The 24,000-nt window shown below is 39.2% G+C and overlaps 3 protein-coding genes across 3 annotated transcripts; 1 reads left to right on the top strand and 2 right to left on the bottom strand.

Moving 5' to 3' along the window:
- Positions 1-1,982: 1,982 nt before the first annotated feature.
- LOC104085785 (E3 ubiquitin-protein ligase SINAT3-like) lies at positions 1,983-6,770 on the top strand. The gene is made up of 3 exons (XM_009589908.4): positions 1,983-2,426; positions 5,093-5,479; positions 6,194-6,770. The coding sequence occupies exons 1-3, from the start codon at positions 2,244-2,246 to the stop codon at positions 6,554-6,556; spliced, it is 933 nt and encodes a 310-aa protein (XP_009588203.1). The 5' UTR covers positions 1,983-2,243; the 3' UTR covers positions 6,557-6,770.
- A 571-nt stretch (positions 6,771-7,341) lies between these two features.
- On the bottom strand, positions 7,342-9,720 carry LOC104085784 (pentatricopeptide repeat-containing protein At3g49240, mitochondrial). The gene has a single exon (XM_009589907.4). The coding sequence runs from the start codon at positions 9,561-9,563 to the stop codon at positions 7,590-7,592; it is 1,974 nt and encodes a 657-aa protein (XP_009588202.1). The 5' UTR covers positions 9,564-9,720; the 3' UTR covers positions 7,342-7,589.
- Positions 9,721-11,197: 1,477 nt separating this feature from the next.
- Positions 11,198-16,921, bottom strand: LOC138908157 (uncharacterized). The gene is made up of 9 exons (XM_070198803.1): positions 16,603-16,921; positions 15,787-16,506; positions 15,453-15,738; positions 15,101-15,242; positions 14,724-14,795; positions 14,297-14,596; positions 13,070-13,438; positions 11,306-11,397; positions 11,198-11,231 (listed from the first exon to the last, which is right to left on the bottom strand). The coding sequence occupies exons 1-9, from the start codon at positions 16,919-16,921 to the stop codon at positions 11,198-11,200; spliced, it is 2,334 nt and encodes a 777-aa protein (XP_070054904.1).
- Positions 16,922-24,000: the final 7,079 nt, after the last annotated feature.

The following is a 24,000-nucleotide window of genomic DNA, read 5'->3' as shown; positions in this document are numbered from 1 at the left end:
AAGTATATCATCTTTTTATATTTAGTAATAATTTAACTTTAAAATATACATTGTATTCTTAACTAGATAATTTGCAGTCATACAAATATCTATAGCTTATTCGAGACTATAAATTTTAAAAGTTATTTTTTTATTTCTTAAATTATGTGTCCAATTAAACTCGTCACATAGATTGGGAAGGAAGGAGTAATTTGAACTATCTATGCATTATCCAAGATTATCCTCTTTAGATAAACTTCGTAGAAAATCCAAAGAAAGTTAGTGACACAACACTCGAAAAAATTATTTTTAGTCGTTATTTTACTCGTAAGAGCACAATGTATAAGTGGATTAGATACATGTCACGAATTCGAATCTTTCGGCAAATAAAAGCAAAGAAGGATAAATAGGCGGGTCTTTTATCCATTGAGTTTTGAGTTTTTTGTAGTTAGCTCATTTTTCGGTTATTAAAAAAAAAATATGAATATTGTTCAAGAGGAGATCTAGTTGGCGATTATTGGTAATCATAGAAAATCAGTAAAAGAATAAGTTCTGCATTTCAGAGCTATTTCTGTTTTTGCGCAACTGAAAAAGCGATATATCATTGACTCAAGATAAGTAAATAAATTGGCAAATAACACTGGCACTCACAGGCCGACAGTGGCAATGGTTCTATTTCTACCCGCAAAATTTCTGTTTTTGGTTCCAAAGAATATGTTATGCCAAATAGTAGTAAGGTTAAGATTGCGTGGAAACTGTGGCAAAAACGATATATACTCTAGTGCAAATTATATTTATTCCCTAAAGGAAACTACTCTCTAATTTTGTACATTTAAATTCTTAGTCTATACTCGATAACAATTAAACTCTCATACATATGTATAGGAAAACTCGCAGACCTGTTTGTCTATGCAAATTTTTTCCTTTTTTGGTTATATATTTCATTGAGTTTTTGATGATGAGTTTCAACTTAACTTTAAAAATTACCTTTTTTTTTCATATCTCACATTTTATTATGTTCAAACACCTAGTGTTTCTAGATATCTTTTATATTTAAAGGACTTATTAGTCTTAACATATCCCTTCCACTTTGTTTTTGTGGTGCGTCATATACTTTTAAATTCCAGTCGAATTTTACCGACATTTTTTGGATGAAATTTTAAATAAGAACGGTGAGAAATAATTTTTTTAACATCATGGCGTTCACCTGCAGTCCACCGTCCATAAAGAAGTCGGCTCTTTTAAAATTATTTGTTGCTGGATTTTTAAATATGTTGCTTAAATAAAATGGGTAATAATAACATAATTAGTTGTACCGAAGTATGACTTAATTCCTAATTAATCCATAAATGCATGTATATCATGCTGTTATTAAACTTTTAATAGTTTTTAATGGATCCACCGCAAAATACCCATATTTAATGATAAGAAAATTAATAGCAAGTGTGGCTCCGCCCTTAGCTATAGCAGGGACCTAGAAGTTTTTCCTTTTTAAAGCCTGCGAAAACGATTTTCATATTCCCATATTCAATGGCTACACCAGAAAAATATTACGTAATTTATTATAATGAAGTAAAAATCGAGTATGCATATATGTATATATATTATAATTATATATATATATATATATATATATATATATATATATATATATATATATTATAATTATAAGTGTATGCAATAACTTATATCAAGTATCCATTAGATTGATATAAATATCAAATGTAAGTAATTGTTCTTCTAGAGTTAATTTTTATTTTTCTATCTGCAGTTAAATAAAATACGGATAATATACCATTTTCAAAAGACCAAAAAGGAAAACAATAAGCGCCAAATAGCTGTATTGGGAATTTCAGATTGGCATATTGAACCCAAAAAATCACATCAAACAGGTTATGCAATAATTTTTTTTAATATTCGTCAAAAGCAACAATTAGGAAAAATCATTGGCCGTCAGATAAAGATCTAACAACAATTTATGTCGGGAATATGACGGTGATCCTCATTTCTCTCACACAAAATTCAGGTGCGCAGAGAGAGAAGAAAAGAACCTCTTTTTCAGGGCTTGTTTGGTTTGGTTCTTCCTCAGAATCCATCAAAAAACCCGATCTTTCCTTTCCTTTCTCTTCTCCTTTTTTTCCAGTTTTTTTCTTTCAAATTCTATTGTTAAGAAATGTGAATTTTGCAACATGCGATTTGTGACTTGTAATTTATTGGGTGGGGAGAAAAAGATTGAATCTTTTCTCTGAATTTGATAAGAAGGAATGGAAATGGAGAGCATAGAGTGTGTGTCGTTATCTGATGGCATAGAAGATGAAGAGATCCAGTCTTCTTTTTCTTCTGCAAAAACTCACAACATTATTCCTTCCGGAATTGCCCCTACTAGTGTCCATGAATTGCTTGAATGCCCCGTTTGCACCAATTCTATGTACCCTCCTATTCATCAGGTCTTCTCTTTTTTATTTTTTCTCTTGACTTTTCAAATTACCTATTGGTAGTATTTTTGTCCCTTTTATGAACGTCTGTTTTTTAGGTCTTTGAGTTTTTTGATTATTAATTTTTACTGTTCTATTGATGGATAATGATGCAAATATGTTGGAAACTGTATGTTGATCTTTGTGCTATTGGTTTTACCTTAAAGATGACTTCTTTTGAATTTCAAGTGCTTTTTTTACTGTCTTTAGGAATATTGTGAAAACTTTAGGTAGATGTAAAGCAGATAGTTTGACTGTGGTATGCTGAGGATTATGTTCCTTGAGAATTTGATTAGGTTTTTATCAACTTCATAAAGATTGAAGAATTTATAATCAACTTGCCGCAGCTTGAGTTCTTGAAAATGAGTGCAGATTATATGATATGCGATATACTTTTGGCTTTTTGCCAAATGGCGGCAACTGAGTTTGGCTATTCTGCAAATGGTTTAGTTACTCTATCTTTTGAGTTTTAGGAGGGATGATTTGCTGCCTCAAGCCTGTCCAATAAACAAATCAGCCTTATGACCTCTGTACTTTGATTTGAATCCTTCTATGAGTAGGTAAATGAGAAAGATTAGTCAGCTCCTTGCATCCAAGGGTGTGTCCCAGTAGTCAATAAAGTGGATGAAAACTATGTGAGACTATAGATCAAATTTTAGCATAGATAAAAAAGAAATGTCAAGAATCGTGAGACTTTGAATGCCAAAACCTTGAAAGCAAATAAGGGCCTCTTTCCATCCATAGAATCTCTTCCTTATGCTAGCACTTTCAGCTATCTTTCTTTACTTGCTTCTATCAAAGCAGCTTGTAAACTCGGACCATCATCTCAGTGAAGTAGCCCATGGGTATGGGATACGAATGATTAAGAGTTCTTGCTTAAAAAAAGGTATGTATTAACTAAGAGTGGAATCTATCTTGACTTTCAAGTAGTGCTTGATTGAGGGTGATTCTTTTCATTTGTCAAAACGTTGATGGCAGTGTTACCTAACACCTGATGCCAAGTATCTTAGAGCCAAAGTAAATTTTGTCGATTTGTAAGACCTAAATTAGGCATGTGCAAATTATTTGAGTGGTGGGTAAGTATTCTTGAAGCCAAAGTAAATTTTGTGGAGTCAGAGTATTTTTGGAACCCAAGAATAAAAGTTTTTTCTTTTAATTTTTTTTACTGGAGACCAAGAACATGGTTTTCCCCCTTCATTTCTATCCTTCCCATTCTACTTTGTATGTGAGAATGGGATGGATAGAAATGAAGGGAGAATACTGAATACCTACTTATAAGGGAATATTCTTGGTCTCCAATATTTTTCAAATTAATTAGTCAAACACAAACCGCTTCTCACCAAAAGTACTTTTGAGAAAAAGCACTTCTCAAAATAAGCTGATTTTTGCAGCTTGGCCAAACGGGCTATTAATATAGCAGCTCTATGGGGGAGTTACATTGGTGTCACATCTACCGGCTGTGTCGATTGGTTAGTCATATTTTGCTTATTATTGCTCTTTGAAGCTCATTGTCTTTGATTGAGATTTGTGCAGCCTTATTAGGCTCGTACAATTGGAGCATTGTATAGGGTCAAACTAGTGTAGTCTTAGAAGGTCGGATGAATTTGGTCCCATAGATGCTCACATTTATGGGATAGGATTCCTGATTTTAAAAAAAGACATACATGGGATGGGATTGTCAGGAAAATGAGGTCTCTGACAGGAAGGCACTTAATCTATGGCAGACCCCATAAACCCTACCGCCCCCACTCCATCCAAAGATAAATAAATAAAAACATGAAATTCCTCCTTGCTCGGCAAGAAGTGAGACTTCAGAAGATGGACAAGCAACTGTGTGAGATAAGTTTGATGTGTCTGTAATGACACATCAAACTTTCTTGGGCAAGCTGTATGAGATAAGTTTGACTTCCCTCTCTGTAATCATATCCAAATTTTCTTCGACAAGTTATAAATTGTGTACTCTCGCTGTGAGTAATTCAACTATGGCCTTCCAGGACATACCGAATACCACTAGGAATTCTATAAGCTGAAAGTAGAAACTCATCAGCATATATAGTTATTGCCTTTCTATTTCAGTTATAGTAAGCCTGTCGGTTGGTACAATCTTAGAGTATATTTCAGGCGACATGATTTTATATAGTTATTTCAGGTGACTTGATTGACATTCGACATTACTTAATACTGAATGCCACTAGGAATTCTATATGCAGAAGTGGAAACTCCTCGACATATATAGGCGCTGTCTTTTTGTTTCATTTATATTAAGCCTGTAGAAACCAAGCTGGAAACTTGTCACTGATACTTTGCCTACCAAATTATTGTCAATTAGTAAAAGAAGGCTTTGCTGGCTAAATCTTATAGCAGCCTGCTTTCCTACATCAGATAGCGGAAATGCATGTGCTTAGAGAACGTTGAGCTTGTACAACCACTAATGAATTGCCTTCTCCTTTCCCTAGAGTTTTTCTTGTTTATTAACATTTGTTCCTTAAGATTCTCGCTGCTGTGAGTAAACTATTTTTTGTATGATAGGTTGGTTCATAAACTGAGTGACCAATGATAATCTTCGATGCTTTTGTTCGTTTAGTCTTTAAATTAGAGTACATAGAGTGGTGAAGACTTAAAAGTTGTTTATTTTGCAGTGTCCCAATGGACACACGCTTTGTTCTACCTGCAAAACAAGGGTGCATAATCGTTGTCCTACATGCAGACAAGAACTTGGTGATATAAGGTGCTTAGCACTTGAGAAGGTTGCAGAATCACTTGAACTCCCTTGCAAATATTATTCTTTGGGGTGCCCAGAAATATTCCCATATTACAGTAAGCTCAAGCATGAGGCACTGTGCAATTTTAGACCATACAATTGCCCATATGCTGGATCAGAGTGCTCAGTGACTGGTGACATCCCTTATTTGGTTGCACATTTAAGAGATGATCATAAAGTGGATATGCACACGGGATGCACATTCAACCACCGTTACGTGAAGTCAAATCCTCGAGAAGTAGAAAATGCCACATGGATGCTGACGGTAAGTCCAGCTATTTTTTGAACTTTTTGGAGTTCAACGATAAGGGTGACTGATGAGCATCATGTGTCATCTTTTTCATTGCTTTTCTTGGATGATGAAGATTTTAAGTTTCCTTTTTATTCATCCAACTAGCTGACTAATAGACATGTAAAAGTTCTGTGGATGAATTATTCAAATTTGGAAAATTTGGATAACCAAATTAATCTATGACATTTCTGTAGCTTTTGCTGTAATGCCCTGTATTATCTTCTTGTTCTTTTTTTTCTGTGCTCATGTTCTATTTTATAGGGTCTTGATTGGTTCCTGGAGATTCTATCTTAAGGAATGTGTTGGACAATATTATATCATTTTATTGAAAGGTTCTTATTAGTTGGGTATTGAGTTTGTGAAAACAATGAATGAACAAGTGCACCTTATTACCTAAAACAAAAGTGCTCCTTATGATTGACTCAAGTAAAAGAAAAACTGGCCTTTTATGAGTTAAAGGGTGTACATTTTACTTTGATATATTCAAATACAACATAGCTAGGGAAGAGTTCTGAGGCATGATGTGTTTTAATTTTTCTCTAGACATCTTATGGTGGTACACATTCTGAATAACTCTACTTTCGCCTCTTAAGACAGTGGAACCAGAACAATTCTCCTCTCATATATTATCTACTGATTTATCATAAGTACATTCTCATTGACCAAACCTTATTGCTCCTTTCTCAGGTCTTCCATTGTTTTGGACAGTATTTTTGTCTCCACTTTGAGGCTTTTCAGCTTGGTATGGCCCCTGTTTATATGGCCTTTCTACGATTTATGGGCGACGAGACTGAGGCACGCAATTACAGCTATAGTCTCGAAGTAGGTGCAAACGGTAGAAAGCTCATATGGGAGGGAACACCAAGAAGTATTCGAGATAGCCACCGCAAGGTCAGGGACAGTCATGATGGTCTTATAATCCAACGTAACATGGCGCTTTTCTTTTCTGGTGGGGATCGGAAGGAGCTAAAACTTCGAGTTACTGGAAGGATATGGAAGGAACAGCAAAATCCAGAGGGTGGAGTGTGCATACCAAATCTCTGTAGCTAATTTATCTTTCGGAGTGATTGTTTTTTCCTTTTACTTTTTTCCCTCCCCTATTTTTTCCTGTGGATGTATGTGCATGTGACAGTGGGTGTTAGAGACAGACAGCAATCTGTTTGTACCGTCGTAAATTCATGCTCTGCCCAGCTACATATCATTGTCCCTGAAGATTTAGTTATATCAATTGTTAATAACCATGTTACAGTTTCTTGTGTTTGTAGCTTCATCTCGAATGATTAATGATAGTCAAAGACAATCTAGATCAGGGTTCATTGGAATGATTATTCTATCGCCTATGGCTGTAATAAAAGATAATAAGAATAAGCAAAATGCTCAAAACAATAGTGTCCACTACAACAGTTTCCATTTGCTCTCCATTAAAACAAAGGCCATCGATAATTCCTTACTTCTCAAGTTTTGAATTTTGTAATCCCTTCGATTGTATTCCATAATAAAATCTCTATGATAAATCTAATATTGGCAATAATAGTTCATGCCACCAAATAATTCAAAGTAAACCTAGTGCAAGCTCCTTGAAAAGAGGCTAACCCCAGAACAGATCTACATTTTTTTTAAATGAAGAGCAGATTACAATATAGAGCCTGCAGTTTGTTCACATTATGGAAGGTGCTCTCTGCTTGAATACTGTTATAGACACGAATATTTACACAACCAGAATTAATGTCAAAGACTAAGATGTAAGCCTAGATTGGTGCCCTCATAACATTTAACTGTCAATAACACTACCTTGTAGGTCAACCTACAATCACAATATAACTTATGTATTAGTGTAACAAGAAATAATAATAATTAGATTCCACCATACATTGTTGCATTACAACTTGTCGCCCACCATTTACTTTAAAGATGATATAGAAAATCATTCATTTCATTTTCATCTAAATTACACAATTTACCAACAGCAATTTATCACAAGAAGATTTTATTTCATGCTTGCAACTGTAACAGCATGAAAAGAAACCTGCAATTTTTCTCATAAGTTGTCACCAACATATTGCAACTTCATGCTGCTATCCGATCAAACTGCACCATCACTTCTAGCTTCTGTAGCGACCAGGTTCTCAGCTTCTGCACCCTCACCAGCAGAACTAGCGTCAGCAGCAATTTCTTGAGCACTCACCTCTTGTTCAGGGACCGCTTGTTTGACATCATCATTGCTGTTGGCAGCCTCACCAGCAGTTGTTGACTGCTCTTCGGGCTCCTTATTTCCAAACAATTTAGGACTATTTATCAAGGAAGAGACAGCAGCTCTTGCACTCGCCTTTGCTCTTTCAGCTGCTTCAGCTTCCGCGGCTGCAGCTTCTTTCTTCTCTCTTTCAATGTCATCCATAAGCTTGGTCAACTCCTCATCTCTACCTTCCTTCCTCAAGGCTTCTCGAATAAACTCTTGCAACTCATCAGTGAAATCGGCTGGATCCTCCCTTAACATTCTATCCACAACCTTAAGCACCTCATCATGCTTTCCAATCTCGAATAATGCATTCATCATAAACTTGTAGCTATCATCATTCATCCTCAGCTTTCCCATCATCAAATCAAAAAATGATTTTGCTTCATCAACTTTACCAACTTTAACCAACCCATCAACCAACCTATTATAAACCACAAGATTAGGCCTCAATTTAGCATCAACCATAGTCTTAAAATACGCAGCAGCATCATCAGGCCTATTTTCTTTAAAGCAAGTATCCATCAACAAAACGAACGTGAACTCATCAGGGCTGACCCCCTTCTCTCCCATATCCTTATAAAGCTCCTCAGCCTCACCCAACAAGTCGTTTTTGCACAACTGCTCAATCAGATTGTTGTAAGACAATGTGTCCGGCCTACACCTCTTCTCACCCATGCTGTTAAAAACATCAATTGCATCTTTAAACCTTCCCAATGCACAATAACCATCCACCATCACATTAAAGCTACCCAAATTCACAGTCAATCTTTTCGGAGGATCATGCTCATTCAGCATCCTATCAAATAACTTCAAAGCCTCATCAAACTTCCCATTCTTGCTTAAAGCATCTAGAACATAGTTAAACGCCACTGCACTCATCTTAATCTTAGAATTCTCACCCACAGCTTCCTCATAAGACTCCATTGCCTCCTTCTCCATTCCCTTCAAGAAATAACCTTTCATTAAGCTCCCATAAACCACTCCATCCGAAACGTACCCTCCCAATTTCTCCTTTAACTCCTCGTAAAGCTCAAAAACCCCATCCGGCTTCGAACCCTTAGCTTGTCCTGACATCAAATAGCTATACACAATTGGGTCAGCACTAAAACCCTTAGATAACATTTCCTCCTTCAATTCCAATGCCCTATCAATCTTGTTATTATCAACAAGTCCTTTAATAAGTATCCGATAAGTAGTCGGTGAAGGGTTAAATGGTGCATTATTAATAAGCTGTTTGTAATGTTCCATAGCCATATCAGTTTTACGGCAATCCATATAAGCCGTGAGGAGCAGATTATGTGTGACGATGTTCGCGGCCACGCCAGCCTGCGTGATGAACCGGTGAAGTGAGAGCAGGTCGGAGTAACGGGACTGACGGAGCTGTGCAGCCATAACGGCGTTACACGTAAAGATAGTTGGGCGGCAATTGGAGTAAACAGAGTGGCGCGTGTACAACGCGGCTTCTTCTAGATCATTCTCGCGAATCAGTTTAAGAATCTTATTATGGAGATTGAGTCTATTGCCGGAGAGTACGGAAACAGTTTCGGGGATTTTTGGGGCGTTAGGATTATTGGCGGAGCTAGGGTTTTGAGGGGTTGTAGGACGAGGTTGGTGTTGTTGGCGGAGAGAGGACAGAGGAGGTTCAATACGGAGGCGGCGCTTGCGTTTACGGCGTTCGGCGGCAGCTTCTTCTGGGGTGGCGAAGGAGAGGAGACGGAGGGATATGAACGAAGGTGGCGGTGGTTGCGGGCGGCGGAGATAATGGGGTTTAGCTAGGGTTTTGAGGTGATGGGTGAAAAAGGTGTGTTTGGAGAGAGCCATTTGGAAATGGTGCTTGTTTGAAAATGGAGGGGATTAGGGTTCTGTCAGGGTTTAGCAGTAGCAGAGGATTGGAGAAGACGATAGAAAAATGTAACAGGCCGGATTCTTCATCCAAAAGCCCAGAGTAAACTCGGTATCTTTTCACAAATAGCCTGCCGGATTCACAATTCACTTTTTTTAGCCAGTATATATATATTATATATGATTGTACTTATATTACACATGAATTATAACTATTATATTCGTCAAAATGGCATGGCGTAGCCATTTTTACGGTTGGCTATCCAAAAATAGCCACCATCGCTAATGTAATCGATTTTTAGACATTTTAACTTAAAATATATTAATAAATGACATAATTGCCCTTGAACTTTTTAACATCCTGTTTAGTTACTTTTTATTTTTTATCGTTTTTCTCTTTCTTTTTACAACAGTGTACGAATTTCGCTTTCTTGAGAGTACTTTCTTCGAATTTAGTCTGGGTTAGGTCCAATTTTCTTCAAAATTGTCTGGGTGAGTGTTGTTTTAAGAATAATGTGTTTGAATTTTCGTTGTTATTGTTGTTTCGTTAGTTTTAAGTTTGATTTTCGTACTGTTAGCATTTATATCACGACCCAATTCCATTACAGGCTGTGATGGCGCCCAACACCGTTGTTAGGCAAGTCAACACTAATCAATTAGTGATTCCCGTTTTAAATAAATTACTAAGTAGTTAAGAAAATCCCGAAGGTTATAATTTTTTTAACATAAATAAGTGGAAGCAACGATTACAAATCGAAATCATGTAAGCCAGAACCAAAGTCACAAGTCTACTAGTGTGTGCCAAGAACTGGTGTTATAAGTATGTGGGCAATCTAGTAGAATATACAAAACAAATGCTAGCCTACTGTCTGAAAGGAAATAGACGGAAAATAAAGCATAAGAGAGACTCAAGCTGCTGCAGAACGACTCAAAAGGGCAACTCACTGGGAAATCTCGAGCTGGGAAATCAATGTACGCGCCGGACTAGTGGCCAGATGCGCCTGCCTCAAATCCTGTACAATCAAGTACAGAAGTGTAGCGTGAGTACATAAAAATAAGTATCCAGTAAGTATCTAGTCTAATCTCGAATAAGTAGTGACGAGGGGTCGACTTCGACACCTACTAGGGCCAACAATATAGTAATGTGTGATTCTAAATAAGCATGATGTACGTAAATAACAATAAACTCGGAAAAAGAAATAACTGAACAGTTCTTCCGTCATATTCAAGAACCCAAACCACTTCCTTCATTTAAAACAAATGATCTCTAAAACAATAGATTTATACCAAGTATACAAAGGCTTCCAGTCCTATTATCACACACAAATTCCACCGAGGACGTTCAGCCCGATTCAACATAAAATGTAAACTGTGCACTGCCGAGGGTCAAACAACGCGAACCATAGATGCATCTATTAACCTGCCGAGGTGAACGACCCGCTCCCATGAGAGTAGTGGAAATAGTCACCCCGCTCGCGGAATATACTTGCGACGCGGTTACATATAAATATAACATAGTTTTCCTCAATTTTTTTCAAAATAATAATTTACTTGAAACCTTTGAAATTCTTAAAATCTTCACTTTAGTTATCCAATACAATCAACATATATGATCAGTTAACGGTGTTCACAAAGCATGGTGTAAGCCTAAATAATCACATATTAATTAAGTTCAACTATAGGGAAAATTTTCCTCTTACAAGGTTAGAAAAGAGACTTACCTCGCTTCAAGACCTACTTTCCGGTCCAAGCTTATGCCCCAAACCCTCAATTTGGTGCCGAACAATCCAAAACTATCCAAATAGTGTAAAGACTAATCAATATAGACTTAAACGTTCATATCCCAACTATTAAAGTAATTTCCCAACTCAAATTGCAAGATTCCTAAAATTTCTTCCCCGGGCCCACGTACCCGGATTCCGGAAATTTTTGAAGAAAGTTGTTATCCATAACCTTAGGAACATAAATATGTGATTTTCTTTAAGTTCCATAACCATTTTCGTGGTAAAACTCCATTTTTATCAAAAATCTATGTTTTCCTCTAAACCCATAATTTTTCACTAATTTATATGTTGTAATCTACCCATAAACTATGTATTAAACTCACATTAGGTAGAAATTACTTATCTCACAAAGCTAGGTCAAAATCTCCTCCTTAAGAGCCCTCAAGTCGCCCAAGAGTGTAATAAATGACCCCAAAATGCCTCAGTCCCGATTTTTAAACTCACTGCCTAGCTGCCTCCTTTTTCGCGAACGCGAAAGAGTCCTCGCGTTCGTGAAGGCAAATGACTCAGGCCCCTTGAAGACCCTTCATCGCGAACGCGATCTATGTTTCGCGAACGCGGAGGCTGGCTTGGCCTACACTACGCGAACACGAGGGTTGCTTCGCGAACGCGAAGAACAAAGTGGCCCCAGCCCAGCCCAGTTACTCTACGCGAACGCGAGTCGCCTCACGCGAACGTGAAGGTCACCGGACCTAGACCTTTGCGAACGCAGACTAGCTATCGCGAACGCGTAGCACATCCCCCCCATCCCCAACTCCTTCTACGCGAACGCGATGGTCCCTTCGCGATCGCGAAGAAGGAAATCAGAACTGGGCATTTCTGGTTTCTCACACTTTGCTCCGAGGGGTCCGAAACTCACCCGAGCCACTCGGGATCCCGTCCAAAGGCACTATCAGGTCTGTAATCAAAATACGGACTTGCTCAAACTCTCGAAATGCAAAAAATAACAACGAAACGAAGAATCATACCCCAAAACCAAATTGAATCAAACTTTGAACTTCAAGTTTTCCAAATCCTCCGAATACGCTGAATCATGCTTAGACTACTCAGAATGACACCAAATTTTGCGTGCAAGTCTTAAATGATATTACGAAACTATTCTCAGTCTCGGAATTCAATTCGAAACTCGATAACACCAAAAACCGCTCCAAATCAAATTTAAAGAACTTCAAAGTTCTTCAAGAACCAACTTTCACTATTGGGCGCCAAAACGCTCCTGGGTCATCCAAAACTCGATCCGAACATACGCCCAAGTCCGAAACCATCATACGAACCTATTGGAACCGTCAAATCCCGATTTCAAGGTCATTTACTAAAATTTTTGACCGAAGTCAAAGTTGGCCTTTTAAGCCAACCTTAAGGAACCAAGTGTTCCGATTTCAATCCAAACTCTTCCAAATCCCGAATCAACAATCCCCGCAAGTCATAAATCAGTAAAAGCAAGTACAAAAAGTCTTATTTAGGGGAATGAGGTTCTAGAAAGCAAAACGACTGGTCGGGTTGTTACATTCTCCACCTCTTAAGCAAACGCTCGTCCTCGAACGGGTTTAGATTCATACCTGAAGTGCTGAATAAGTGTGGATATCTGCTCCGCATGTCCTCCTCGGACTCCCAGGTCGCCTCCTCAACTGGTTGTCCTCTCCACTGAACCTTTACCATGGAAATCCTCTTGGACCTCAACTCGTGATCCTGTCTAGCAACAATAGCAACTGGCTCCTCCTCATAACCCAAGCTCTCATCTAGCTGAATAGTACTGAAGTCTAACATATGAGACAAGTCAGCGTGATATCTCCGGAGCATCGACATGTGAAAAACTGGATGAATCCCTGATAGACTGGGAGGTAAAGCAAGATCATAAGCAACCTCCCCAACTCGCCTCAACACCTCAAATGGGCTTATAAACCTTCGGCTCAACTTGCCCTTCTTTTCGAATCTCATAATACCCTTCATCGGCGAGAATTTCAGGAGAACCTTCTTGCCGACCATAAATGATACATTGTGTGCTTTTTGATCCGCGTAACTCTTCTGTCTGGACTGTGCAGTGCGAAGTCGCTCCTGGATCAACTTTACCTTTTCCAAGGCATCCTTCACCAGATCAGTACCATATAACCTGGCCCCACCGGGCTCAAACCACCCGATGGGAGAACGATATCGCAGACCATATAAAGCCTCAAATGGGGCCATCTCGATGCTGGACTGATAACTGTTGTTGTAAGCAAACTCGGCCAATGGCAAGAACTGATCCCATTGTCCCCCATAGTCAATCACACATGCTCTTAGCATGTCCTCCAATATCTGAACTGTCCGCTCTGATTGCCCGTCGGTCTGTGGATGGAATGTTGTGCTGAACTCTCCACGGGTCCCCAACTTACTATGTACGGCCCTCCAGAAATGTGAGGTGAACTGAGGGCCTCTATCTGATATGATGGAAACAGGCACACCATGCAACTGAACTATCTCCCGAATATAAATCTGGGCCAACTTCTCTGAAGTATATGTAGTCACAACCGGAATGAAGTGTGCCGACTTGGTCAACCTGTCGACAATGACCCAAACTGCATCAAACTTCCGCAAGGTCCGTGGCAACCCAACTACGAAGTCCATAGTAATGCGCTCCCATTTCCACTCAGGTATAGTCATCTGCTGAAGTAGGTCACCTGGCCTCTGGTGCTCATACTTGACCTGCTGGCAATTTAGGCACCTAGCCACGTACTCAACTATGTCTTTCTTCATCCACCGCCACCAATAATGTTGTCTCATGTCACGATATATCTTCGTAGCACTTGGATGAATAGAATACCGAGAACTGTGTGCCTCCTCTAGGATCCTCTCCCTCAAGCCATCGACATTAGGAACACATAGACGGCCCTGGAGTCGCAGAACACCATCCTCGCCCATGGAAACCTCTTTGGAACCGCCCTGAAGTACCGTCTCTCTGAGGACTGCCAAGTGCGGATCATCAAACTGTCGAGCCTTGATCTGCTCCAATAGTGAAGACAGGGCAACAACACATGCAAGAACTCGGCTAGGCTCTGAAATATCCAACCTTACCAGTCTGTTAGTGAAGGACTGAATGTCCAAAGCTAGCGGTCTTTCCTCAGCTGAAATGAATGCCAAACTACCCATACTCTCTGCTTTCCTGCTCAAGGCATCCGCGACTACATTTGCCTTACCCGGATGATAAAGAATAGTGATGTCATAGTCCTTTAGTAACTCAAGCCATCTACGCTGCCTCAGATTGAGTTCCCTTTACTTGAACAAGTGCTGCAAGCTGCGGTGGTCAGTATAAACCTCACAAGGCACCCCATATAAATAATGCCTCTAAATCTTAAGAGCATGAACAATCGCGGCCAACTCCAAATCGTGCAGGATAATTCTTCTCATGGGGCTTCAGCTGACGTGAAGCGTATGCAATAGCTCGCCCCTCCTGCATCAATACACAACCCAAGCTAATGCGTGAAGCATTGCAATACATAGTATACACCCCCGAACTGAAAGGCAATACTAAAACTGGTGTTGTAGTCAAGGCTGTCTTGAGCTTCTGAAAGCTCGCCTCACAATCATCGGACCAACGAAAAGGGGTACCCTTCTGGGTCAATCTAGTCAATGGTGCTGCAATGGATGAAAAGCCCTCCACAAATAATAGCCTGCTAACCCCAAGAAACTCCTTATCTCAGTCGCCGAAGTGGGACGAGGCCAACTCTGAACTGCCTCAATCTTTCTAGGATCCACCTTAGTATCCTCTACTGATATCACATGCCCCAAGAATGCCACAGACTCTAGCCAAAACTCACACTTGGAGAAATTAGCATATAGCTTCTGCTCTCGCAATGTCCGAAGCACCACTCTCAAATGATGCTTGTGCTCCCCCAGGCTACGTGAGTAAATCAAGATGTTATCAATGAAAATAATAACAAAGGAATCAATATAAGGCTTGAACACCCGGTTCATCAAATCCATTAATGCCACTGGGGCATTAGTCAAGCCGAAAGACATCACTAAAAACTCATAATGACCATATCTAGTACGGAAGGCAGTCTTCGGAACATCTGAGTCCCGAATCTTCAACTGATGGTACCCCGACCTCATGTCGATCTTAGAAAACGCCCTAGCACCATGTAACTGGTCAAAAAAATCATCGATACATGGCAACGGGTACTTGTTCTTGATGGTAACTTTGTTCAACTGGCGGTAATCAATGCACATCCGCATAGTTCCATCTTTCTTCTTCACAAATAACACTGGTGCACCCGAAGGTGATACACTCGGTCTGGCAAACCCCTTTGCTAATAACTCCTCAAGATTCTCCTTCAGCTCCTTCAACTCTTTCGGAGCCATACGGTACGGTGGGATAGATATAGGCTGGGTACCTGGAGCCAAATCAATACAGAAATCAATATCACGATCTGGCGGCATGCCTGGAAGGTTAGAAGGAAACACATCGGCGAACTCCCAAACTACTGGCACTGAATCAATCGTCTGAGACTCTGCGGTGGCGTCCCGAACATAATCTAGATAAGCCAGACAACCCTTCTCGACCATATGTCGAGACTTTAGAAAAGAGATGACCCGACTAGATGTACTAACAGAGGAAACCCTCCACTCCAACCTCGGTAACTCTGGCATCGCTAAAGTAACAGTCTTGGCATGGCAATCAAGGATGGCGTGATACAGAGATAACCAGTCCATGCCCAAGATGACCTCAAAGTCGATGATATCAAGTAGCAGAAGGTCCGCCCTAGTCTCGTAACCACAGAATGTGACCACACAGGACCGATAGATCCAATCCACAACCACAAAATCACCCACAGGAGTGGACACATAAACAGGAGTACCCAAGGACTCACGAGGAATATCCAGGAAATGAGCAAACAGAGATGACACATATGAATAGGTAGACCTTGGATCAAACAATACCGAATCATCCCTACTGCAGACATAAATAATACCTGTGATCACGGCATCTAAGGCCATTACATCTGGTCTGGCCAGAAAAGCATAAAATCTAGCTGGAGCACCGGCTGGCTGGCCTCTACCTGACTGAACAATGGCTGCCTGACCTCCCCCTGCCTGGCCTCCACCTCTAGGATGGCCCCTACCCACCTGTCCCACATCTCTAGGCAGTCGGACGGTTGGTGCTGCAATCATGGGCTGATAACCCTGTTATACTGCCTTGCCCCGAAGTCTGGGACAAACTATCTTCATGTGACTCGGATCTCCACACTCGTAACAACCTCTCGGTACCATAGACTGTTGCCCTGAAGCCTGACCCTGATGGCCTGAATACCCACTAGAAGAACCTTGAATGGTTGGTGGGTGGTGTGAACTCTCTGGCATGGCGCTGAAATAGGCACTGGAAGAACCCTGATGAACTGGTGGGCGATAAGAACTCTCTAGCATAGCACTAAAATAGGGTCGCGCTGGAACACCCTGAGGAGGTGGTGGTGCTGGATATGTGGGCATGCTGGGCTGATCCCTCCCAAACTGACCCCTGCCCCTAGCCGAGGCACCTCTAAACTCTCCAGAGAAACGGGTCCTCTTATCTTGCTGCATCTACTCTCTACCTCTCTGGCGGTAGCTCTCAATCCTCCGAGTAATCTCCACTACTAGCTGATAGCCAGTATCCATCTCAACCTCCCGGGCCATACTAGCCCGAATACTGGGGTGCAACCCCGCAACAAATCTCCGCACTCTCTCTGCGTCGGTAGGAAGTATCATAAGTGCATGGCGAGACAACTCAGAGAATCTCGCCTTATAATCAGTCACTGACATCTGACCTTACTCGAGCTGCTCGAACTGACCTCGCAACTCTTCCCTCTGAGAGGGTGGAATATACCTATCCAAGAAAAGCTGTGTGAACTGGTCCTAAGTCATGGGAGGGGAACCCGCTGGTCTGCCAAGAAGATAAGGCTGCCACCATCTACGAGCCCTGCCCTCCAGCTGGAAAGTAGTGAAGTCTACCCCATGGACTCCAATATCCTCATGTTGTGCAGTTTGTTCCTGCACCGGTCAATGAAATCTGGGGGATCCTCATACCGCTCGCCCCCGAAGATAGGAGGGTGTAGCCTAGTCCATCTGTCCAATAGCTTTTGCGGATCGCCGTCCTCAGCTGGTCTAGGCTCAGGTGCAGCCGCCATAATTGGCTGGGCTCCGCCCACGGGTAGTGCACCCGGACTCTGATATACTGCAGCTGCGTGCCCAGGAGCCTGAGTAGTAGGGGTCTGTGCTCCCCCTCCTGCCTGGGATGTGGCTGGGTACGCTGGAAATAAACCAGCCCGAGTCATGGTGTCCATGAACCGTATCATACGGCCCATGACCTCCTAAAAGCCTGGTGCTGTCATGAAATCTACCGCGGCTGGCTCTATGGCAGGCACCTCGCCCTGCTCCTCAATATTGGGATTCTCCACTGGATCCGCTGGTGGTGCTACTGGGGCAGCCTTGGGACGCCCTCGTCCCCTACCTCGGGTCGGTGCCCTCCCCCGGCCTCTTCCTCGGCCTTTAGCAATGAGGGGAGCAGCTCCTCCCGGGTCTGGAACGTCCGTCGTACGCGTCCTCACCATCTGTGAGAGAATATAATGGAGAAACTTAGTGTACCATCAATTGCACGATAAGAGATGAATAAAGAGTAGTTTCCTAAAATCCTATAGCCTCTTGAAGATAAGTACGGACATCTCTGTACCGATCCGCAAGACTCTATTAGACCTGCCCATAACTTGTGAGACCTACGTGAACCTAAAGCTCTGATACCATGTTATCACGACCCAATTCCATTACAGGCCATGATGGCGCCCAACACCATTGTTAGGAAAGCCAATACTAATCAATTAGTGATTCCCGTTTTAAATAGATTAATAAGTAGTTAAGAAAATCTAGAAGGTTACAATTTTTTAAACATAAATACGTGGAAGCAACGATTACAAATCGAAATTATGTAAGCCAGAACCAAAGTCACAAGTCTACTAGTGTGTGCCAAGACTTGGTGTCACAAGTATGTGGGCAATCTAGTAGAATATACAAAACAAATGCTAGCCTACTGTCTGAAAGGAAATAGACAAAAAATAAAGCATAAGAGAGACTCCAGCTGCTGCAGAACGACTCAAAAGGGTAGCTCACCGGGAAATCTCGAGCTGGGAAATCAATCTACGTGCCGGACCGGTGGCCAAATGCGCCTACCTCAAATCATGTACAATCAAGTACAGAAGTGTAGCGTGAGTACATAAAAATATGTACCCAGTAAGTATCTACTCTAACCTCGAAGAAGTAGTGACGAGGGGTCGATTTCAACACCTACTAGGGCCAACAATATAGTAATGTGTGATTCTAAATAAGCATGATGTACGCAACTAACAATAAACTCAGAAAAAGAAATAACTGAACAGTTCTTCCGTCATATTCAAGAACCCAAACCACTTCCTTCATTTAAAACAAATGACCTCTAAAACAATATATTTATACCAAGTATACAAAGGCTTCCGGTCCTATTATCACACATAAATTCCATCGAGGACGTTCAGCCCGATCCAACATAAAATGTAAACTGTGCACTGCCGAGGGTCGAACAACGCGAACCATAGATGCATCTATTAACCTGCCGAGGCGAACGACCCGCTCCCATGAGAGTAGTGGAAATAGTCACCCCGCTCGCGGAATATACTTGCGACGCGGTTACATATAAATATAACATAGTTTTCCTCAATTCTTTTCCAAATAATAATTTACTTGAAACCTTTGAAATTCTTAAAATCTTCACTTTAGTTATCCAATACAATCAACATATATGATCAGTTAACGGTGTTCACAAAGCATGGTGTAAGCCTAAAACTACCCGGACATAACAGGACTAGTAGCCACGTACGGACTCTCATCATTTCGTGCGTACGTAGCCCCCACAAATAATCACATATTAATTAAGTTCACCTATAGGGAAAATTTCCCTTTTACAAGGTTAGAAAAGAGACTTACCTCGCTTCAAGGCCTACTTTCCGATCCAAGCTTATGCCCCAAACCCTCAATTTGGTGCCGAACAATCTAAAATTATCCAAATAGTGTAAAGACTAATCAATATAGGCTTAAAAGTTCATATCCCAACTATTAAAGTAATTTCCCAACTCAAATTGCAAGATTCCTAAAAATGCTTCCCGGGCCCACATGCTCGGATTCCGGAAATTTTCGAAGAAAGTTGTTACTCATAACCTTAGGAACATAAATATGTGATTTTCTCTAAGTTCCATAACCATTTTTATGGTAAAACTCCATTTTTATCAAAAACCTAGGTTTTCCTCTAAACCCATAATTTTTCACTAATTTACATGTTATAATCTATCCATAAACTATGTATTAAACTTACATTAGGTAGAAATTACTTACCTCACAAAGCTAGGTCAAAATCTTCTCCTTAAGAGCCCTCAAATAGCCCAAGAGTGTAATAAATGACCCAAAAAATGCCTAAGTCCCGATTTTAAAACTCACTGCCGAGCTGCCTCTTTCTTTGCGAACGCGAAAGAGACCTCGCATTCGTGAAGGAAAATGACTCAGGCCCCCTGAAAGACCCTTCATCGCGAACACGATCAATGTTTCGCGAACGCGGAGGCTGGCTTGGCCTACACTACGCGAACACGAGGGTTTCTTCGCGAACGCGAAGAACAAAGCGGCCCCAGCCCAGTCCAGTTACTCTACGCGAACGCGAAGGTCACTGGCCCCAGACCTTCACGAATGCAGACTAGTTATCGCGAATGCGTAGCACATCCCCCCTGGATGGTCCCTTCGCGATCATGAGGAAGGAAACCAGAACTGGGCATTTCTGGTTTCTCACACTTTGCTCTAAGGGGTCCGAAACTCACCCGAGCCACTCGGGACCCCGTCCAAAGGCACTAACAGGTCTGTAATCAAAATACGGACTTGTTCAAACTCTCAAAACGTGAAAAACAACAACGAAACCAAAAATCATACCCCAAAACCAAATTGAATCAAACTTTGAACTTCAAGTTTTCCAAATCCTCCGAATACGCTGAATCATGCTTAGACTACTCGGAATGACACCAAATTTTGCGTGCAAATCTTAAATGACATTACGGAACTATTCCCGATATCTAAATTCAATTCGGACCTCGATAACACCAAAGCCTGCTCCAAACTAAATTTAAAGAACTTCAAAGTTCTTCAAGAACCAACTTTCACTATTGGGCGCCAAAAACGCTCCCGGGTCATCCAAAACCCGATCCGAACATACGACCAAGTCCAAAACCATCATACGAACCTATTGGAACCATCAAATCCCGATTCCAAGGTCATTTACTAAAAATATTGACCGAAGTCAAACTTGGCCTTTTAAGCCAACCTTAAGGAACCAAGTGTTCCGATTTCAATCCAAACTCTTTCAAATCCCGAACCAACCATCCCCGCAAGTCATAAATTAGTAAAAGCAAGTACGAGAAGTCTTATTTAGGGGAATGGGGTTCTAGAAAGCAAAACGACCGGTTGGATCGTTACAGTTTAAATATTTGTGGTATTTTAACATTTACGATTTTTTCTCTGTTCAATAGTTCGTCTTATTTCTGATAATTTTGTCACTCTGTTATTAGTTTTATGTTGTAATGTTGTAATTGTTGCGTAATTTATTTTGATAAGTTGTTCAAATATTTTTCTAGTCTCTGTATATTAGGGTTAATTTTCAAGTATTGTTTTCTTCAACTGTATTATAGATTTCTCGAGTTCTTGTTAAAACTTGAAATCCAGAACAATGTGCTGGACTTAATATTTAAAATTTTGATTTTTTTTGTAATAAATATGGTTCCAGTTTATTATGTTTTTTTAATTCTAGACCATTATTTGTTTATGGAGTTTTATTTTTGTAATAAATTTGGTGTAGTATATTATACGGAAAATCTGTCTTCTGAAGGCTTGTTTCCCAGTATTTTATACTGGATAGTTTTTTATTATATTTTTTGTTTATGGAGTTTTGTAATAAATTTTGTCCAGTATATTATACGGGAAGTCTGTCATCTGAATGTTTGTCCTCCAGTATGTTATACTGGATGATTATGATAATGATAATATACTTGAGTTTTGTTTGATTCCGGTATATTTTACGGGAAGTCTGCCGTCTATAAGCTTGTTGTCCAGTATGTTATACTGGATGAGTTCTGTTTAGGCTAGAGTTTTATTTTATTTGTGATTATTTTTTTTGAATGATTATTTTTCTTTTTTCTTTTATTATGTTCTTTGATTATGTTTCTTCTTTATACCCCAGTATTTATTTCTGGAGTTTCATTGCTTCTAATTAATTTGATCCAGTATATTATACTGGAAGACCGCCATCTGTAGGCTTTGTTGTCCAGTACTTTATACTTTAGTTCTGTTTTATATACTGGATTCTGATCGTGTTTACTAATCTAATTTGTAATATTCTTTGTTTTCATGATTTTATAGAAATGAAATCTTCAAGTAGTATATTGAAGGTACGTATTCCTCAAATGTTCAAGTTTTTATCTTAAAATTATATGAAATGTTGCTTATATGTTTTGTATTTTAATTTTAGGAGGGAGATAGATTTTATGACTTTAAGGAGTGATTTCCTGTTGATTGTTATTGGAAAGGCGATCGAAATTTTAAGAAAATTATTTCATTCTTTTTGTCCGGAACTCAAATGGATGTGTTGAAGAACAGTGTATTTAGGAAGTTTTTAGAGTTGAATGAAGTGAGTCACTCTGGGAAGTTGACTCATTGTATGTTGCTATCTCAACTTTTCTACAAGGATAAAAGCAAAATAATTTTTAAAGTTTTTGGGCATGATGTAGCATTTATAGAAGATGATATCCACACTATTACTGGACTTAAGATTGAGGCATCCAATTATAGTTTCGTTGACGCTAGAGTGAACCGTTTGAAGGAACGATATTTCTCTGACGTGAAAAAGGGTTTGAAGGTAGAGACTTTGTATAAATTTATGCAAAAGCGGTCTCGATTGTCTGATGGTACAACAGATGATGTATGTGTTGATGTCGAGGTCTGCGATGAAGATGCAGTAAAGCTTGCTCAGATTTATCTATTAGAAGCCGTTCTATTGGGTAAATTTGAAGGTCGAAACATAAGTGATCATTCTATGAAAATCATAGACGACGAAGAGCTCTGTGTTTCTTTTCCATGGGGCAGTTTCTGTTTTGATGAGTTTATTGATAATTTGTCTCATCTTCTAACAACTGAGTCAGTAAAAAAGAAACCAATTGGTAGGATCCCATCTTATACGGCGCTTGGATTCCCATTTTTGTTCAATGTATGGATAATGGAAGTATTTAATGATTTCCGTCAATTTTTAAAATATGAGGATCGGGGGCCAATTAGGATGTTGTCTTACTCAAGCATTGGATGTCCAAAATATGGCACACTTTATAATAATTTCTTTACAAATGCAAATGTAAGTTAATAGTATTTGACTTTTTATCATATTTTTTTGCTCATATATTTTGTTTTAATCTAATTGTTTATCTTTTTATTTATTTAATAAAAGTTTAAGGTTTTCAAGGTGAACTTCTTCAACATTCATCAAAAGTTAATGTTAGCAACATTGTGAATGTAAGTTGTTGTTTCTCTGATTTTAATTATTCTTGCTTTTAATTAATTTCTACTATCGTATACTAGATTTTGGTTCTGATAACTTGCATTTCAAATTTTGGTTGCTATATATTATTCTGGGAGTCTGTTCTCAGAAGCAAGTTTTTTCAGTTTTTTCTACTGGAAAGTGAAATATACTCGATCAGTATAATTTACTAGATTAGTATTATACTCTATGAGAGATAAATTGTATGAGTATAATATACTAGATTAGTATAGTATACTGGATGAGCATAATATAGTAGATTAGTATAATATATATACTACATAGTATAATATACTCGATCAGTGTAAGTATAATATACTCGATCAGTGTATTATACAGGTTGAGTTTAATATGCTTTTTTAGTATATATTATACTAGATTAGTATACTGGATGATTATAATACTCAATCATTTTAATATACCTTATGAGTTTAATATATTCATATAGTATACCTCATTAGTATAATATAATGGATTACTATAATATACTCAATCTGTATAATATACTGGATTAGTATAATATACTCTATCAGTATAATATACTAGATCAGTATAATATACTAGATTAGTATAATATACTAGATAACCATAATATACTCTATCAATATAATATACTAGCCTTCTTGAATTGTTTTTACACTCGATAAGAATGTTCCTGTGTTATGACGCTGAAATTCTTAGCAGAGAAACTAAAACTTTCATTTTTCTTTTCTTTTCAGAGGGTATCAGCCAAAGTTGAAAACATTATACATGCAGATCAGGTTAATTTTCAGAAAAAGATGAAGAAAAATATTAAAGCTACTCGAAAAAAGATGAAGACACATGTTGATAAGTATGTTAAGGTAATTAACTAGTTTGGTGCTTTTTTTAATGTTGATTTTGTTGGTATAATAATATATTGTATGTTAATATTATTTATTCATTGTTACAGGTTATTAGTGAGAAGCTTGATATAGTTTTACAATTCATTCGAAATTTTAATGAAGGAAGTAAACAGAAATATCATCATGGCTTGTTGAATGATGAAGATGAAAGG

This window comes from Nicotiana tomentosiformis, chromosome 3, assembly GCF_000390325.3.
Source record: "Nicotiana tomentosiformis chromosome 3, ASM39032v3, whole genome shotgun sequence".
Lineage (NCBI taxonomy): Eukaryota > Viridiplantae > Streptophyta > Magnoliopsida > Solanales > Solanaceae > Nicotiana > Nicotiana tomentosiformis.
Note: the sequence above shows the minus strand (reverse complement) of the source record. Positions and strands in the feature narration are given on the sequence as shown.

What these genes read in the sequence shown, in the direction of transcription:
- LOC104085784 (XM_009589907.4), bottom strand. Translation starts at nt 9,563, where the DNA reads ATGGCTCTCTCCAAACACACCTTTTTCACCCATCACCTCAAAACCCTA.
- LOC138908157 (XM_070198803.1), bottom strand. Translation starts at nt 16,921, where the DNA reads ATGCAGCAAGATAAGAGGACCCGTTTCTCTGGAGAGTTTAGAGGTGCC. An exon ending in ACAGTCTATGGTACCGAGAG is followed by an intron (nt 16,507 to 16,602) that starts GTTGTTACGAGT and finishes CCATGATTGCAG; the next exon opens with CACCAACCGTCCGACTGCCT. An exon ending in TATCAGTAGAGGATACTAAG is followed by an intron (nt 14,796 to 15,100) that starts GTGGATCCTAGA and finishes GTATTGATGCAG; the next exon opens with GAGGGGCGAGCTATTGCATA.
- LOC104085785 (XM_009589908.4), top strand. Translation starts at nt 2,244, where the DNA reads ATGGAAATGGAGAGCATAGAGTGTGTGTCGTTATCTGATGGCATAGAA. An exon ending in TGTACCCTCCTATTCATCAG is followed by an intron (nt 2,427 to 5,092) that starts GTCTTCTCTTTT and finishes TTTATTTTGCAG; the next exon opens with TGTCCCAATGGACACACGCT. An exon ending in ATGCCACATGGATGCTGACG is followed by an intron (nt 5,480 to 6,193) that starts GTAAGTCCAGCT and finishes CTCCTTTCTCAG; the next exon opens with GTCTTCCATTGTTTTGGACA.